This window comes from Orbicella franksi, chromosome 1 (assembly GCF_964199315.1).
Source record: "Orbicella franksi chromosome 1, jaOrbFran1.1, whole genome shotgun sequence".
Lineage (NCBI taxonomy): Eukaryota > Metazoa > Cnidaria > Anthozoa > Scleractinia > Merulinidae > Orbicella > Orbicella franksi.
The window spans coordinates 24,658,589-24,677,245 of record NC_138145.1 but is presented as its reverse complement, the minus strand read 5'-3'; the positions used below and the strand labels follow the sequence as shown (position 1 = coordinate 24,677,245).

Here is an 18,657-nt window from a genome sequence, read left to right as displayed (position 1 = left end):
TGGTGGCATTTAACCAGGTGTAAATTGTCGTTTGTCATTTTAGTAGACTTTCAAATATCGCCCTTATTTGTCGGTTTTCTAAACGTTTTGTAAATTGAAACGGTCAGCCAGCGCAAATTTGAAGTTGGTTGTTCCTTTCGATAGAAACTGATTAGAAACAGAGATCCGCAAATTCAGGCGTGTGTACATTATTAGACGTTTTCAATTTTCTGATGGAAGCCACAGAAAATGTCGGGTAATGTTTTTCTGACATGACTGTCTTTTACTTCATCACTTGAAATGTTGGTTGTTCTCGCGAAAACTGCTAAAACAACACCCTAGGAATACACTGAGAAAGAAAGGTTGAGCGTTAAGAACACGGCATTCGATGAAGTTCTGAAAAATTCACAGCTCGGTAAAACAGCTAAGAAGATCTGGTTTGAAAAACTTATAACGGGAAGTCGGCATAGCTATATATGGCAGTAATTCATCATCTTTTCTTTTGTGGTTTATCTTTTAATATGTAGTTGGCAATTAACTTGAAGTTGTCATATACTTGTATTCATTTTTTCTTGAATTTAGCATAAGTGATCGTTAATCGAACAACCTACAAACTGTTTTATCTGCAGCGGAGATGTTTTCGGTTTAAAAACACCGCCGCCTAACTATGCTTGGTAAAATGAAAGTTATACTTATCAAACCATTCATTATAAAGTCGAAGTAAGTTTTAAGATCCAGCGGAGAAACTCGAGTGAAATGAACTCCGAAAATATTTTTTTTGCTTCAAATCCATCAAAGATTGTACAAGAATTAAAACATCACATGTTTCCCCAGACTGTTTATTTTAATAATCGAATTTTTTTAACACTCCCTAACTTAGCGGACATTTTAGCCTCACTTGTACAAATGGGATCTTCGTCATTTTACAATTCTACATTTTTCGTTAGATCGGGAAGCATGTTGGGTGCATGTCATTTGGGAGCCTGGAAATCGAATTTTATTTTCAAAAACTTTCTTTTTCTAATGGCCTTTAGTTTCAATAAAATGAATCGCCATTTTTACATCAGTACATTCTGTCACTTTTCGCTTACATATCTGTGTTTACTGCCTTGTTAAACGATCCTTCCTGTTTCTATTATATTAGAGAGGTATCTTATCACGGCTGAAAACTTGCTTTGTCGCTCTGCCTCTTCTAAAACGTTGAGATAGTAATATCTGCTTGCTATTTTGCCGGTCATCAAAGAGGCCGATTTCAAAATTCTTTGAGCGACAGATGGCAGTTTTGTTTTCAAGCAGTGTTGTATTATTTTGGATAGTTTCACGCAAACCCCACTTGCTTAATGTCTCGAACAGAAAAAATTTAGCAAGCCTGAGGCGAAATCTTAGAAACAAACCACGCTCTTGAGAACTTAAGAGTTTTTTAGAGAACTTGAGGAAGTCGTTTCCTTGCTGTTGTAGCTGAGGAGCAGTGACGAAGATATTAATACCCTTCGCCGTGGCTTTCAGTTTTTCTTATGCGCGTCCCCAAGTCCGCCTTTTATGTCTGTTCACCTGGGCGTTCGTTTAATTAATAACATAGTGGAGTGAATCATGTCCTTCAGTATCGTGCCATGTTGACTAACCTCCTACTCCGTTTAGTTCAAATTTCGGTGATGTGCGAAATCTTGTTTTCGAGGCAGCACAGTTAAAGACTTTTTTTAGGCCCGAGAAAGTACTGGGCATTAAGCCCATTAAGTGTTTAATAGGAGTAAGGTAATTGCTGTCGACTGCGAAAGCTTCGGCGATCCTCAGGAATATGTCACAAACTCTACGATCCGCAGAAATTCTGTTTGCCGGTTTCTCCAGTGTTTTTAGCCGATCAGCAGAGCTGTGTCGCGACTAACAGCTCAAGCAAGAACTTAATAAGGTCTAGGATGATGCACAACAGTTGAATTTAACTGTGTCTTTTACTGCTTGCCTCACGTCTTTGATCTTCCAACAGTAAAGTATCGGGTTCAGAGATGAGTTTAAGAAGAGAAAAGAAGCTGTTACATATACGCCTGAAGCGCTGCCTAGGTTTAGTACATCATGAAACAATAAAATACGGAAAACAGAAAAGGGAAGATAACAAATAAGTAATGCCAGCTGCACCCATGCTATGCTGGAAACCGTCTTCTTGTATCGCGCTATATTCAGTGGAATTTCTCCTCTGTTTTGTGATTGTCCTTGTTGTTGTTGGTTTTCTTGTAACTGAATGTGATGATGGCGGAGTCGGAGATAAATCTTGGTGTAAGAGATGATTGAGGTCAGGATACAAAGTATTATCAAAACCAAGAACACATTTCCTCCAATTTCCACTTTCCCAAACTGTATCCATGCAGCTAATGCGCTACTTAGCATCCAAACACAAATTATGAGCGCTCGTACTCGTCTTAATGTTACAACATGTCCGTATCTCAGCCCCATCATCAGAGCGAGAAGTCTGTCCACACTTATTGCCGTTGAGGACAATATCGATACTGCCACAAAAACAACAACTGAAGCATTGGAGATGGAGCTCATAACATCCCAGTTAATGTCTAGATCTGTTATTTCGGGAAGCAGAGTGATGACGAACACTGGTTGTGTAATAAGGCCAACCCCAAGATCGGTGACTGCCAAACATCGAAACAAAAGTTTTGTTGGAGGATAAATAGAAGTCACTTTATGAAGAGCGATTAGGATCAGAGCATTGCTTAGTAATGCTGTTATGGAGAGAAAAATGTTCAGGGCTACGAGAAATACATACAGGCCATCTACTGACCTTGCAGATCTCGTGTAGTTTCCATCGTTGACAGTTATGTTAGCCATCGTTCTCTGTAGTTAGTAGTTGGTTCTTGAGTAGGCAGCGCTTTAAGCTGTAAAGACTTGACTGAACTTCTTGTGGTTAGGCGGATGATTTTATATGTTTGTCACCGGATGATAAGGCTAGTTTCGTTTTTTTATGGCTTATCACATCTATTGTTTTTTTTTCTTACAGACTTGGTGGCGTTTAAACAGGTGTTAATTGTTGTTTGGGTTAAAAGACTTAAATATCGCCCCTTTTTGTTGGTTTTTCTAAACTTTTTATTCGGTGAAATGGACAGGCAGGAAAAATGCTAAGTTTGTTTTTTTTCCCTCTTGTAGAAACTGCATGATTAGAAACAAAGATCCACAAAATAGAATCGGACGAGTGTTCATTATAAAACCTTTTCAATTTTTGATAGCTTTTAATGGAAGTACAGAAAATGGCATTAATGTTTTTGTACATAAGCATATTTTATATATTTAGGCATAATTCGAGCTACTGACACGACTGTCGTTTACCGTTCATCGCTCAAAATGTTAAGTTTTTTTCCCCTCGAAAACCGCAAAAACCGTATCGTAGGAATAAAATGGGAAAGAAAGTTTGAACGTTAGGAAGGCGGTATTTGATGAAGTTCTGAAAAATTCACATTTAGGTATAGCAGCTAACAACATCTGGTTCGACAAACGGATAAAGGATGTCATAACAACTGAGAAATAACCTGCATACTAAGTAGTAATTGACTATCTTTTTCTTTTGTGTTTTATCTTTTAACATGTAGTTAGCAATTAGCTGATCAGAAGAATTTTAAAGTTGTCATATACCCGTAAAACTCAGAAAATATAGCCGTTGCTTCCACTCATCAAAGTACGGTGGCCTGTAAGGGACACCTCGATATTTTTCATCGTCACATAAAAAAATTTTGCTTTGGCGACTTAATAAATGAGCATAGCTTTCTTTTTTGTCCTCCTTTGTCTCTCGACCGCGATTTTATTAATCGCGATCGCGACTTATAACTTTCGATCGCAACTAATAACTCTCGATCGCGACTTATAACTCGCGATCGCGACTTATAACTCTTGATCGCAACTTATTTCTCGCGATTGCAACTTATAACTCTCGATCGCGACTTATAACTCGCGATCGCGACGTATAACTCGCGATCGCAGCTTATAACTTGTCGATCGCAACTTATAACTCTCCGTACAACTCTCGATCGCGACTTATAACTCGCGATCGCGACTTATAACTCGCGATCGCAACTTATAACTCTCGATCGCGGCTTATAACTCTCGATCGCGACTTATTACTCTCGATCGCAACTTATAACTCGTGATCGCAACTTATAACTCGCGATCGATATAGTCGGTCGCTACTTATAGCTCTCGAGCGCGACTTATATTAAAACTCTCGATCGCAGCTAAATATATATATTTAAGCCAGCGTAAAAGCGTAGCTCCTGGGCCGGGTTGTGCAGAGCCCGAGTAAGCTAACCCAGGAAAAGGTAGAATTTGAATTTGAGTTTTCAACTTTGCGGTGAGGTTTTCTGTATATTGTTTGGCCTTCTGTTTTGAGTTTTAATAATCACCATATATGCGAAACAAAACAGCAAAAAACATTTGTATAGAAGAAAAAGTTATAATTCGGTTAACTTTTAATCCTGGGTTAGCGTTAACCGCCTTCCGAACAATCCTGCCCTGTTTTCAACAAGTTAACCTGACATGAGACCGCAATCCAATCGAAAACAAGCACTTGGTCTGCGGTCAACTTCAAAAAACGCGTGACCTCGATGAGCTGTAAACTGGAGCCCGCGATATGGTCACATAATACTGGTCAGCGGATACCTTGTTTTGACAGATGTCAATTGATCACAACATGGATGTCCAATGTCAAAGAAGTTCAGGGTAAAGCAAGGGTGCATATCTCTGTCACCTGTTATTTGGAGTATGGCCGCCATGTTGCGCGACTCCGTCGTCGTCGCCGTCGAAAAACAACTGGGTTTTCTTCTCTTCCCATATGAGTATGAGGCTCCGCTTGGCGACCCATCGGGCCGCCGGAGCTCCGCTATAACGACTTCTAACTTTGCAACTTGATTTCCTCTGTGCAGTGCGCGTGCGCTTACTGCCCGAAACAGTGTAATATGGCGGCTGCAGTCCGCAATTACAGTAGAAACCCGGTAACTCGAACTCTGAAGGGAGACGAAAAACAGTTCGAATTAGCGGGGGTTCGAGTTACCGGGGTCGATTGAATATCCAACTTGCCACGTTAATGATTGATAGTTTGCTGATTTTTCAGCACTTCAGTATACAGTGACAGCTAAAGCACCGCATCCAGTATTACTCGTAAGATCGGAAAATGACTGTTAAATATATGAACGGTCGGTTGCACTGATTAAAATCAAATTGCTGTGGTGTTAGTTTTGAGTGTTTTTACCGATTACAGGACAAGAAAAGCTAATGGGATGACATCCCTGGTAAGTTACATGAACCAGAATTCGAGTTATCGGGGTAAATTTTTATTAAGGGAAACGAAATTTAGTTCGAGTTAGCGGGGAATTCGAGTTATCCGAGTTAAAATGACTGAAAAGTGGGGTCAAATCCATGGAAAATGGGGCTTCGTTCGAGTTAGTGGGGAATTCGAGTTATCCGAGTTCGAGTTACCGGGATTGTACTGTACTTCGCTGTGACTTTTCTTGTGGCCCTTTTCCGATTTCATGCCAACGGAGCTCTTTTAAATTACATTCCTAATTTACGTAGCGGCAATGGAAATCGAGAGGCCTTGATAGAGGATTTCTTCTGTCTTGGATTTGTTTAGCTACTGGGAAGTGCTCTCATTTCTGCTGGTATATCATGGCACCTCAAAAGGATCCTCAGAAGTCGTGGACTACGCAGGAGAAATATCCGTTCAAGTATCAAGAGAGTCGTGGATGCTGTAGAGCAAGAATTACAATGCAACCTGATGTCTTTGAAATGCTACAAAGGCACTTAACACACGTTTACTCCTTTTTGAAGCCAATCATATAGCAAATACAAACTAAAAATCATAGGGAAAATGCACACCTCCTCCACTTCGTCCGCCATATTGTAACTTGCGGCGCGTTCTGTATTACCTCTCACCGGGCCCCTAGTGTTGGCGCGAACGCGAGAGTTATAAGTCGCGATCGAGAGTTATAAGTCGCGATCGAAAGTTTTAAATCCCGATCGAGGGTTATAAGTTGCAATCGAGAGTTATAAGTTGCGATCGAGATTTATAAGACGCGATCGAGTCATAAGTCGCGATCGAGGGTTATAAGTCGCAATCGAGAGTTGTAAGTCGCGATAGCGAGTTATGTATTGCGATCGAGAGTTATGAGCTGCGATCGACAATAAATCAAAGACAAAAAAAGAAAGCTATGTTCATTTAATTAAGTTGCCAAAGCAAAATTTTTATGTCGCGATGAAAAATATCGAAATGTCACCCACAGACCACCGTATCAAAGACTATACAAGACTCTTAATTTAAAAATGAATAAAACATCACATGTTTTCCAAGACTGTTTATTTTAACAATCCAATTTCTAAGCACACAGAGCGGGTATTGTAATATAGATAGGACCCTGCACGCGCTCTGATTGGTCAGAAATCCATGTTATATTTATAATAAAGTTTCCATATAACGCGCGCTCTGATTGGCTGAAAGAGCGTGCTTTATCAGAGAACGGAGCACGGGTTGATGACGGTAAGTTGGCTTTCAAATTTTTGCTTCGGAAGTTTGACAAATTTGCCCCAAATTAAACATCGCCTGTGATTCAGACGCAATGGAAACGAGCTGTTTGTCTGTAGTAAATATGGCTCACAGAGACCATTGTTAGCAACAGTAGTGTTAAAACTGTACTAAAAGAACAAGTTTTGCTAGATTCCCGCCGACAAAACACGTAGCGAAATAAACAAATTCTCAACCTAAACAGTGCTTCGATAAAAGAAATTATATTTGTTACGAAGGCAGAAATTATACTTAAGAAGTAAAACAACGACAGAAAACAACAACTGAACTGTCTCTGTTTACGATGAGAAGCTTTATTTTTGTAAAAATGCTCAATTGCTCAAACAATACTTACATGTAGTGTAGTAACGCTCGTTCTCCGGTCATCTCAGCGAAGTGAACCTTCGAGTGGTCAGTGCAAAGCTTGCTCTGATATTCTCTTCTGTGCTCGGAGTAGCACCAGTGGGAGCCGTTTAGTCTTTCTAACTTTTACGCTAGTTCGGGCAATCTTGCTGCACGCGGCTACAAGCCGTAAATAACTGTAGCTCCTTTCAAATTCAACTCGGCATTTTGCATTTTCATCCGCAAGCTTTGAGCTCCGCGTTTCGTAATTTCCACTGGAAAAGTGCACGTTTTCATGGGCCACAATACGGCCGGATTCCTCTGGACTACTTGACAAGCCTTCACCTGCCTTTAGATCCGTATTTAAAAATTAACTTAAAAGCGAATTTCGAAGGCATCGTTCTTCTCTGGAAAGCCACTCAAACTACTCGAAACTGACAGTTTAGCCAGTCCAGGTTGTGATTGACAGCTGTCGTTTCGTTAGCCAATCAAATTATTTGAACAATTCTAACAAAGATTGTGATTGGCTTATTTTAGCGTGCTTTATCAGAGAACAGTGCACGGCTGACGCTACTTTTGCTCGTTTGGAAAATAAAGTTTGGTTCGAAAATTCAGCCCAATGCGTGGGGAAATTATCGGATTCTTTATCATAAAACAAATAAAGAAGCCTCGACTGTGCTCTGTTCTGTTGTAAAGCACTTAGGAAGCGGTACAGCACTCAAGAAGTAGGGAAAAACACTGGACTACGTCTCGTGTTTTCCCCTACACTTCTTTCGTGCTCTACCGCTTCCTGCGTGCTTTGCAACAGAACAGAGCACAGTCGAGGCTTCTTTAACACAGTAAAAGTGTGTTTTATTGTTTTTTTCCACATTACCTCTATATCATAAAGCAAATGAAGAAGCCTAAGTCGTGTATTACACCGTGATAAAACACTCCGGACATTTGAGAACACGAAGGAAATGTAGAAAACACACTCCTGCGGCTCGTTTTTTGTACATTTCCCTCGTGTTCTCAAATGCCCTTCGTGTTTTATCACAATGTAATACACGGCTTAGGCTTCTTTATTTGTTAATTATAGACTCTCTTACACAAATAGAATCTTCCTCATTTCACAATTAGATATTTTTGGCTAGATCACTAAGCACGTTGGGTGCATGTCATTTGGGAGTCTGGAAATCGAATTTGATATTCAAAGAATTACTTTTTGCTCATGGATTTTAGTTTTAATGAAAAGTATCTCCATTTTCACACACGTTTTGTGACTTTCCGCACACATACCAGCGTTTACTGCCTTGTTAAACGATCCTTTCTATTTCGATTACACTAGAGAGATATTTTACCACGGGTAAAAAGATTGTTGGGTCGCTTTGCCCATTTTAAAACGTTGCGATAGTAATATCTGCAGGTTATTTTGGCCATAAAACAGACCGATTTTAAAATTATTTGAACGAGGGAAGGTTTCGTTTCATGAGTGAAACGAAAGAGGAGGCAGCGTGGCCGAGTGGTTTAGGGCTGTAGAAAACGTATTCAAACGACACTTTCGTAGATAAAGACTCTATTCAAAGACAAAAAAACTCCAGAATACAATTCAAGAACAACGACTTCGCATTAGTTTTGCATTCGTTCCCTTTCAGTTCAGTGTTCGAGGGGGGTCAAATCGTGTAAGTCACGTGACAAGCTCGGTCCCAGTTTTCAACACACTCCCCCGCGTTGATTGACGTCATCAATCAAAGTTCAAAGTTCATTTAAAGTTGAAACAATCTTACGAGCATAAACTCTATATAACAGAATGAACTCAATACATCTATCTTAGTCAGAATTCACGACGACAACTGGGACATCCTCGTCCCTCACTACTGTAACAGGAACATTTGCCACTCGGGGCACAGGGTTGGCAGTTCCATTATCCAACCTCACTTCCAGGGGATAGAGCCTCTGCAATGGACGTCTCCATTCCGCGGTTGACGAATTACCAGACTTGACTCTCACCACTGCACTTCGAACATGACCATCTCGACCAGGAAGTAATCGTTCGATCTTCCCAAGCCGCCACTGCTGTCTCGGGGTTTTGTTCTCATGTAGACACACAATATCTCCCACTTGCACTTTACGGACAGAATTTGCTCTCTTTGAGTAGCGATGGTACTCTCTAAGTTGTGTGAGATACTCAGACTTCCATCGGTTCCAAAAATGATTCAGTGTTCGCTGTAAGAATTTGGCTCTTCTTGTAAGTGTTCCCTCAGTTTGATCAACTTCGTTCGATGAGTTCTTTGATGGTACTGACAAAATTCTGCGGCCCACAATCAGGTGTGAAGGTGTTAATGGTTCCTCCATTTCATCGAAGACATATGTCAAGGGTCGTGAATTCAAGGCTGCTTCCACTTCTACAAGGACAGTAGACAGCTCGTCATAGTTTAACCGGGCATTTCGTATGACCTTCTTCAAACTCAACTTGACTGATTTTACTAGACGTTCAAAGAAACCACCCCACCAAGGGGCCGCTTCGACATTGAACCTCCACTGTGTACCGTCGCACTGACAATATGCCTGCACTCTTGAATCCTTAAATGTTTTCCCATTGTCACTGACAATCAAGACAGGAATTCCTCGTCTCCCTTTAAAGCGAGTAAGGGCTCTGATAAAACTTTCCGCACTCAGATTTGGGACAAGTTCCAGATGAACAGCTCGGGTTGCAGCGCACGTGAACAAAGCTATATAGACCTTGTTCAAATCTCCATTCTTTGAGAATACATCCTTGACATACATGGGCCCAGCGAAGTCCACTCCTACTCGAGTAAAAGCAAAGTCATCGCTCAATCGAAATTCAGGAAGAGGTGGGGGAGGAGGAACTGCATAGCTTCTGCCCTCTAACTTCTTACAAACAGAACATTTTCCTATCGCAGTTTTCACAGTCTGCCTTCCTTTTGTTACCCAGAATCTTGACCTTAGCTCTGTGAGAGTGTCCCTCACACCATTGTGAAGAACCTTGAGATGACAATCATTTATCACTAGGTAAGTTAGTCGTGAACATCTTGGAAGGAATATTGGAAAACGAGCATCATACGGAATCGGGGCATTTTTAAGACGACCACCACACCTCAGAATTCCCTTGTCATCTGTAAACAGTGATAATGAGATCTTGACCTGGTCAAAGTTCTTGTTGTTGTATACAGATTTCTGAACCTCCTTGATCCAAAGCTCTCTTGCACAATCCACCTCTTCATGCCTTATTACTCCATCCACTAACCTCTTCTTCATTTTACTTTGCTTGAGATTAGAAACAAATCGCACAACATATGCAGTGACTCGCACAAGTCTTTGAAGACTACTGAACCTTTCCAAGCGAATGATGCAATCAAGATTTAGTGACTTTTCTGACGTCACCTCTCCAGAGGCAATGTTTGCAAGAACTGTACCATCATGCTGCTTTGTGTGGCTGTTACAGCTTCCCTTCTTCAGTTCTAGGCAAGGATCTGAATCGTCACTTGTGACTTCAGCAGAGTTCATTGCAAGACTTGGCCACCACTGCTTTTCCTTTCTAAGGAACTCAGGACCACTCCACCACAATTGGTTGGTGATCAGTTTCGAGGTCATCGTACCACGTGAGCAGATGTCAGCTGGATTGGATTCTGTGGGGCAATAATTCCACTGAGTTGGCTTTGTAAGTCGACGGATCTCAACCACTCTGTTTTGAATGAATTGCTTGAATTCTCTGTTTACACCCCAAATCCACCACAGAACAATTTGCGAATCTGACCAGAAGAACACAGCATCAACTTCCAATGTTCCGTCAAATGCTGTCAACACAGTATTGACCAGTCGGGCCAGAACAAGAGCACCTAGTAACTCCAGTCGAGGTATGGTTTCTCCATTTATCGGAGCAACTCTGGTTTTTGACGATAAAAGCTGGGTGAAGACAGTTCCAGTAGTTGTTTCAAGGCGTAAATACACAACTGCTCCATAGGCTTTCTCACTTGCATCCGCAAAACCATGGAGTTGAATGCTTTGTAAATCTCCTGATGACAAGCCAAGGTGGTAGTGTCTCCTCACTTCCACCACCCCCACCTTCTTAGCATCTTGAACAAGCTTTAACCACTGTTCATGGATGAATGAATCCACGGGGTCATCCCAACCCACTCTTGTCTTGCAAATAGATTGAAAGATGATCTTCAGTAGAATGATGACTGGACTAATTAGTCCCAGGGGATCATACAACTTGCTTGTTGTACCAAGAATTGCTCTCTTCGTAACTGGACAAGTATTGCTAGTTTCTAGTGGAGAGGCCAGATCCAAGAGTAATAAATCATTTCGTCTATCCCATCCAACTCCCAGTACTTTCAGTTTTGCTGTGCTGGGGTTCTTTGACGTCTCAAACAGGGAACTCGAGAAGGTTTGATCTTCCTCTTGAACAGGGTGCTCCTTGACAGACTTGCTTGTAACTTGAGAAGACTGGCTTTCAGATTGTTCAATTCTTTCCTGAAGGGCTTCAGAGTTGGAGACCCATTTTCTCATATTGAAGCCTCCGCTCTTGAAGGATGACTTCAGATTCTCATACATCTCGAAAACAGAATTGTCAGAATCATCTCCACCAACAAAGTCATCCACATACAGACTTTTCAGAACTCTCTCAGCAAATTCTTTGGGGATGTCAGCAGAAGTCAAGTGATGACGAATTGTTGCATTCAATAGGAACGGACTTGCGGAGACGCCAAATGCAACTCTTGCAAATCGATAAACTTGTAGGTTCGGGTGGCTGCTTGTGACATCATCAACCCACAGGAAACGAAGATAGTCACGATCTTTGGGGTGAACTGAAACATTTAGAAAAGCTTTCTCAATGTCTCCTATGAGGGCTGTCTTGTGAGCCCGGAACCTCAGGAGGATGTCATAGATGAGGGGAGATAGTGGTGGACCAGCATACAAACAGTCATTGAGACTTGATGTGTTCTTTCCTGATCGTGCACTGGCATCATAAAGAATACGAAGTTTTGTGGTGTCCTTGTCCACGCGAATCACTTCATGATGAGGAATGTAATGTACTTTTCCCACACCATTGTTGACACCTTGATCCACAGGTTCCACAATTCCTTGTTGTTGCTGATCTTGGATGACATCATCATAGTGCTTTAACATCTCGGGCTTTAATTTCAGACGTTTCAGTAGTGAGACCAACCTTGATTTGCACAAAGCAAAATTATCTGGAAGCAGCTCATGGTCCTCTTTGAAAGGTAGCTGTACTTGATATCTTCCTTCAGTGAATTCAACTTCGCTAACAAATTTGTCATACAGAGACGAACCTTTATCTCGAATGCCAAGTGACTCATAGTCCCAGAATTTTCCAAGTTCAGAGGCAAGTTCATCTTGACCGACGACACTTGCTTCCACTTTCAGTACATGCGTCGCAGTAAGATTCACAGTGTTACCATTGTCACGGTTAGACACAATCATAGTGGGTCCGGAGAGGACATATCCTAGCTTTGTAGCAAGAGCAACAGGTTCCCACGGTGCACCTCTCACAATAGTACCTTCGACCAATGACCAATAATAATCAGCACCAATGAGAATGCTGATGGGCAAATCTCTGCCGCCACACCTGTCGGCTAAACTGAGGTCATGCAGATGTTCGTAGCTAGACTGAGCAAGCTCTGTGGGTTGTTGGGTCAGAGGGCCACATATGACTGGCACCACATAGGCTTGAATGTACACAATTGCATCGCATCTGGTTTTGATACCCACTTGAACAATTTCACATGTTCGTAGCCTGGCGTCAGACTCACCAAAGGTTTTGATTAGAAGTGACTCTCTACCAATTACTGATAACCCCAGTTTGTCTTTAAGGTCCTTAGTCATGTATGATCGCTGACTGCATGAGTCAAAAACCAGACGAACACTTAGTGGAAAACTGTCATTATCCGGACGCACAACTTCAGCGGTTGCAGTTTGCAACAACACCGACCCTCTAGACTGATCCACATACATACTAGTAGAGACACTGGCCACATGTTCTCGATCTTGCCCACCCAGGGTTGGATCAGGGTTACCACAAATTGCTACATGATGGGCACCTTGACATTTAAGACACTTCATAGGTGCTTGACAGTTACGTGCCAAATGTCCTTGCTTGAGACAGAGAAAACACTTGCCCTTCCTTTTAAGAACTTCCCTTCTAGATTCAATACTTGTGACAACATTACATTTAGAGCTCTGATGATTTTGATTACAGAATGAGCACCAAACACGAGGAGACTGTTTATTCTCAGAACTGTCAGTGTACAAAGCTGATGTAGAAAATGGCGACTCACCTCTCTGATGTGAAGGCCTGGAATCCTTGTTATTGACAAGACATTGTTCTCTCAGTTGCAGTTCCTTGTGAAATTCACCCAAAATATCTTTCAGATTCCATGTCTCCGATTCCAAATTTCGTGTGATAGCGATCCGAAATTCCTCCGGTAATTTCTGCATAACGATTGGTGTCAAGAAGCAACCATACATTTCAGATGAGATTTCCATACTTTCCAATCCACGAACATGAGATTCCACTGTGTCGTACAAGCTTCGGAGTTTCTTTACTTCGCTTATCGATTCCACCTTGGGGAGTTTAGTGAGCACTTCCATGTGGCTGGAGATCACTATCTGTCGATTTCCGAATCTTTGTTTAAGCAGTCCAACTGCCTTCTCGTAGTTTGCACTCGTCAGGGCCAGACCAGCGATCGTACTACGCGCGGTGCCAGTAAGAAGTGACTGCAAATAATTGAATTTATCCACTGAAGACAAATTTGGGTTCTTATGAACCGCAGACTCGAAAGATTCCCAAAAGGGATACCAGTGTATGGGATTTCCGTGAAACTTCTTAAGCTCGAGCTTCGGCAACTTTGCCTTCGAAACGTGATCTTGAGAAGTTCCCGCGCTTTCGGAAGGAGGAAGTTGCGCCACAGAAGGGAATTCCTGACTCTTACCCTGCATTTCTTGAGCTTCCAAAACAGATTCTAACTCAACAATACACTCCTGAATGGAACTCATTATCTCACAGCTCTCAGAGACTTCGGTATCGATGGTTTTTACGTCGTCCACCAGCTCCACAATTTCGCGGTCGAGCGATTGAAGCTCCGACATTTTCGTTTCAAGGGCGGTTCGAAGAAATTTCAGCCTTTTCACTTCGATGGAATTGCCTTCAGAGATTAGCCCTTTGGCTTGTTCGATAGTTTTCTGGACGAACTTTCGGTGACCATCGCGAAATTTTTTCAAATTCCTCAATTTCGGCGGCATAGTTGGTCGCCCACGTGCTTTCAGCTAGTGCAGCTTTGACTTCACAACAGCTTCCTTTGAGACGTTCTTCACAACGCTAGAATCCCAGTTTCAATTCCCGGGTCTCGGCACCAAATGTAGAAAACGTATTCAAACGACACTTTCGTAGATAAAGACTCTATTCAAAGACAAAAAAACTCCAGAATACAATTCAAGAACAACGACTTCGCATTAGTTTTGCATTCGTTCCCTTTCAGTTCAGTGTTCGAGGGGGGTCAAATCGTGTAAGTCACGTGACAAGCTCGGTCCCAGTTTTCAACAAGGGCGCTTGTGTTGTAATCCCGAGGTCTCGGCTTCAGGGCACAGCGGGATTTGTTTCCCGGTAGTCACGCTTTATAAATAGCCAACTGGTCTGCCTCCCTCCAGTTGGGATTTTTGACTATGTTACGTTTATTTGAAATATTTGTTTCCTTTGTTTCAGTGCCATGCCTGTAAACTAGCCAAGCTTAGTACTTGTATAGCTAAGTGCATGACCACTATAAATAATATTTACATTTTTACATTTTTTTTAACATCTACTTTTTTGGATAATTTCACACGAGCCCCACTTCCTTAGTGTCTCATCGTATTTAAGAAAGTCAGGAAACCCGAAGCAAAATCCCAGGAACAACACTCGACAAGTTAAGAGATTGTTAAAGAGCCTATAAGGAGGTCGGTTCCTTGCTGTTGTAGCTGGGAAAGCACTGGCAAAGATATTAATACCATTTGCCTTGGCTGACAGGTTTTCTTATGCGCCTCCCCAAGTCCGGATTTTAATTCTGTTTACTTGGGCGTTCGTTTAATTAATAATATAGCGGAGTGAATCATGTCCTTCAGTATCGTGCTATGTTACCTGGCCTCCTACTCTGTTCAGTTCAAATTTCGGTGGTATGCGAAATCTTGTTTTCGAGGTTTCATCGACAGCAGCACAGTTGATAGAATTTTTTAAGCTGAGTAAGCACTGGACATAAGTGTTTAACTGGGGGATAAGGTAAATCCGTTTGCTGCAGACTGTGAGGGCTTCGGCGATGCTCAGAACATGAAACAAGTTTTACCAGCCGCAGAAGTTCGGTTTGGCGGTTTCTCGGGTGTTTTTAGCCCATTAGCAGAGCTTGATCTCGACTGACAACTCAGGCAACAACTTAATGAGGTCTAGGATGATGCACAACAGGCGAATTTAATTGTGTCCTTCACTGCTTGCCTCACGTCTTTGATCTTCCAACAGTAAAGTATCGGGTTCAGAGATGAGTTTAAGAAGAGAAAAGAAAATGTTACGTCTATAGCTCTGCCTAGGTCTACATGTAGTATATCATGAAACGATAAAATATTGAAAACAGAGTGGGGAAGATAACAAATGAGTTATGCCAACTGCACCCATGCTATGCTGGAAACCGTCTTCTTGTATCGCGCTATATTCAGTGGAATTTCTCCTCCGTTTGGTGTTTGTCCTTGTCGTTGCTGGTTTTCTTGTAACTGAATTTGATGATGGCGGAGTCAGAGATAACTCTTGGTGTAAGAGATGATTGAGGTCAGGATACAAAGAATTATCAAAACCAAGAACACATTTAAAATAATGGAGTGAATTTTGTCTTCCCCAAACTGCACCCATGCAGCTAATGCGCTACTTAGCATCCAAACACAAATTATGAGCGCTCGTACTCGTCTTAATGTTACAAAATGTCCGTATCTCAGCCCCATCATCAGAGCGAGAAGTCTGTCTACACTTATTGCCGTTGAGGACAATATCGATACTGTCGCCAAAACAACAGTGGAAACATTAAAGATTGAGAACAGAACATCCCAGTTAATGTCTATATATGTGTTCAGAGAAAGGAAATAGATGGCATATAGTGGTTGTGAAATAAGGTCAACTCAAATATCGGTGACAGCCAAACATCGAAACAAGAGTTTCGTTGGAGGATAAATAGAAGTCACTTTATGAAGAGCGATTAGGATCAATGCATTGGTTAGTGATACTGTTATGGAGAGAAAAATGTTCAGGGCTGAGAGAAATACATACAGGCCATCTACTGACCCTGCAGATCTCGTGTAATTTCCATCGTTGGCAGTTATGTTAGCCATCGTTCTCTGTAGTTAGTAGTTGGTTCTTGAGTAGACAGCGCTTTAAGCTGTAAAGACTTGACTAAACTTCTTGTGGTTAGGCGGATGATTTTATATGTTTGTCACCGGATGATAAGGCTAGTTTCGTTTGTTATGGCTTATCAGATCTACTCTCTTTTCTTGCAGACTTGGTGGCATTTAAACAGGTGAAAATTGTTGTTTAGACTTTCAAATATCGCTCTTATTTGTCGGTTTTCTAAACGTTTTGTTAATTGAAATGGTCAGCTAGCGCAAGTTTTAAGTTGGTTGTTCCTTTTGGTAGAAAATGTCGCTTATCATTACTTCCTGCGCACTATTCGTCAGTCTGTTGTCTTTTGCAAAATTTGATGGCACTTCCGGCAGCGAAAGACACAACTGTCCCGCTTTATCTGCCAAACACGCTCTACCCCATAAATTTTTCCCCTAAATTTCTTGCATCCTGTTAACTTTTTACCCAAATATCCAGTATCCTGAAAACCCCTAATAGGGCCTCACTGATGAACTGATAAAGCTGATCAAGATACACAGATCATAATCTTTTAACTTGATACTGTCTATCGTTTTCTTTTTTCCTTTTTTTTTTTTTTTAATACACGACCCCCCCCCCCCCTACCCTGCAAAAATAAACTAGAAAATACCTGCAAGCAGAAGCTCATGTTCAAATCATTCTGGGAAAGCCAGTAACTAGTTTAGCCACAGAAATGCGTAAAATGGCTTTACATCTTCACTTCCTACCCACCCTACCCCTACCCGTTGGAATGTGCATTTGTCAAATGTAACGCAATCTGTGGAATAATGGCGGGTGCACAACAGATCAAAACAGAACTGAGCTTAAACGAGTTCTTGATGAGAATCCTCGATTAAGAGGAGGATTTTAAAGGCTGCTAACAGAGTTCTGGGTCAGTTAGGATCTCAGCAAATTGTTAAACTTCTTGTAAACGGCGGCTTATGAGGCGAAAGACAAATAATATTGATAGATGTTATGAAGCGGGCTTCGGAGAGTTGAAATCTGCTTAACCGTGGCGATGTCTGAGAGTGATTTCGTACACTAATCACCGAAAATGTGGCTGAAACATACTGGAAATATAACATGAGGCATCGTGGAATATCCAGTCGTCGACATGTCGCGAGGTAAGTGGAATATATCATTATTTTCTCTGTGCATCGTTATTTTCACGTTATCATGCTAATTAGGACGGCGGTCTTTTGTTGACAAGAGCACAACTTAAGGGCCCATTAACCGATCTTTTCGAGCCGTTGCTAAGGAAAATTTAATCTCTCATCATTTTTAGTTAGTTCAGAGTTATTTCATGTGTTTTAACTTTTTCATGATTAGTAACACTAGTGATGACGTCATCAGGCCACGCCCATGGTCATGTGACTAATACTGAAAAAACGCAAAGGCTCCCAACCAAATTACTTTATCGGGATTTTTTTCATTGATTTAATATTTTAATTTAAATCCTCATTACGCTATGCATAGATTTTGTTTCATTTCTAAAAGGTCAGATTTTGAGAGAATTTCAAAATATTAAAAAATTCGTAATTTTCTGAAAAAAGCATGATTTCGAAAAAGGAATGCATAGCTATCTTGCCAACGTTGGCTTTGATCGAAAAAGGCTGGATTTAATGAAAAACCGCGTTTCCTTTAGCATTTAAAGAAACCGGAAGTGCGCCCGATATATATTGGAAGTTACCCTATCAGTGCGTGCGCAGTTTACACTACTAGCGCACTTCGGTAAGATCAAACAAAGCCACACGGAGTTAGTTTTTCTCTCTCTATTGCTCTTGTCTTTCTGTCTTTTTCTTATTTTGTCTCTGCTTGTACTTTTTTTACTTTGCATTTTGTGAAACACAAAGAAAAACATCTAAAACGTAAGCGAATTTGGAAGTTATTGAGTTGTTTTTATTTTCCGCGCTCACGCTGACGTAAGTAACCGGAAGTGAAATTTCACCTCCTTAGCAACGCGCGCGAGCGGAAAATAAAACTAACTCAATAACTTCCAAATTCGCTTACATTTTAGATGTTTTTCTTTGTGTTTCACAAAATGCTAATTAAAAAAGTAATTTGCCTGGGAGCCTTTGCGTTTTTTCGGTATTAGTCACATGACCATGGGCGTGGCCTGATGACGTCATCACTAGTGTTACTAATCATGAAAAAGTTAAAACACATGAAATAACTCTGAACTAACTAAAAATGATCAGATTATATGAGAATAAATTTTCCTTAGCAACGGCTCGAAAAGATCAGTTAATGGGCCCTTAAACTTCTTCTTCTAACATTTTACAGTTTTAACTGCCCCAAAATTTTATTGCATGTTTTTACAGGTGAGACATTGCTCTTTAAGCGGAGGGTAGTTTTGGGATCTCAAGTGATGTACTTTTGGCGATATTTTCCTTTAAACTTC

At 41.2% G+C, this 18,657-nt stretch overlaps 2 protein-coding genes across 2 annotated transcripts; both read right to left on the bottom strand.

Moving 5' to 3' along the window:
* Window positions 1-1,887: 1,887 nt before the first annotated feature.
* On the bottom strand, window positions 1,888-3,029 carry LOC145489448 (adenosine receptor A2b-like). The gene has a single exon (XM_081468461.1). The coding sequence runs from the start codon at window positions 2,806-2,808 to the stop codon at window positions 1,888-1,890; it is 921 nt and encodes a 306-aa protein (XP_081324587.1). The 5' UTR covers window positions 2,809-3,029.
* A 5,645-nt stretch (window positions 3,030-8,674) lies between these two features.
* Window positions 8,675-14,131, bottom strand: LOC145489354 (uncharacterized). The gene has a single exon (XM_081468351.1). The coding sequence runs from the start codon at window positions 14,129-14,131 to the stop codon at window positions 8,675-8,677; it is 5,457 nt and encodes a 1,818-aa protein (XP_081324477.1).
* Window positions 14,132-18,657: the final 4,526 nt, after the last annotated feature.

Excerpts from the sequence above, each read along its gene's own strand:
- LOC145489354 (XM_081468351.1), bottom strand. The coding sequence starts at position 14,131 with ATGCCGCCGAAATTGAGGAATTTGAAAAAATTTCGCGATGGTCACCGA.
- LOC145489448 (XM_081468461.1), bottom strand. The coding sequence starts at position 2,808 with ATGGCTAACATAACTGTCAACGATGGAAACTACACGAGATCTGCAAGG.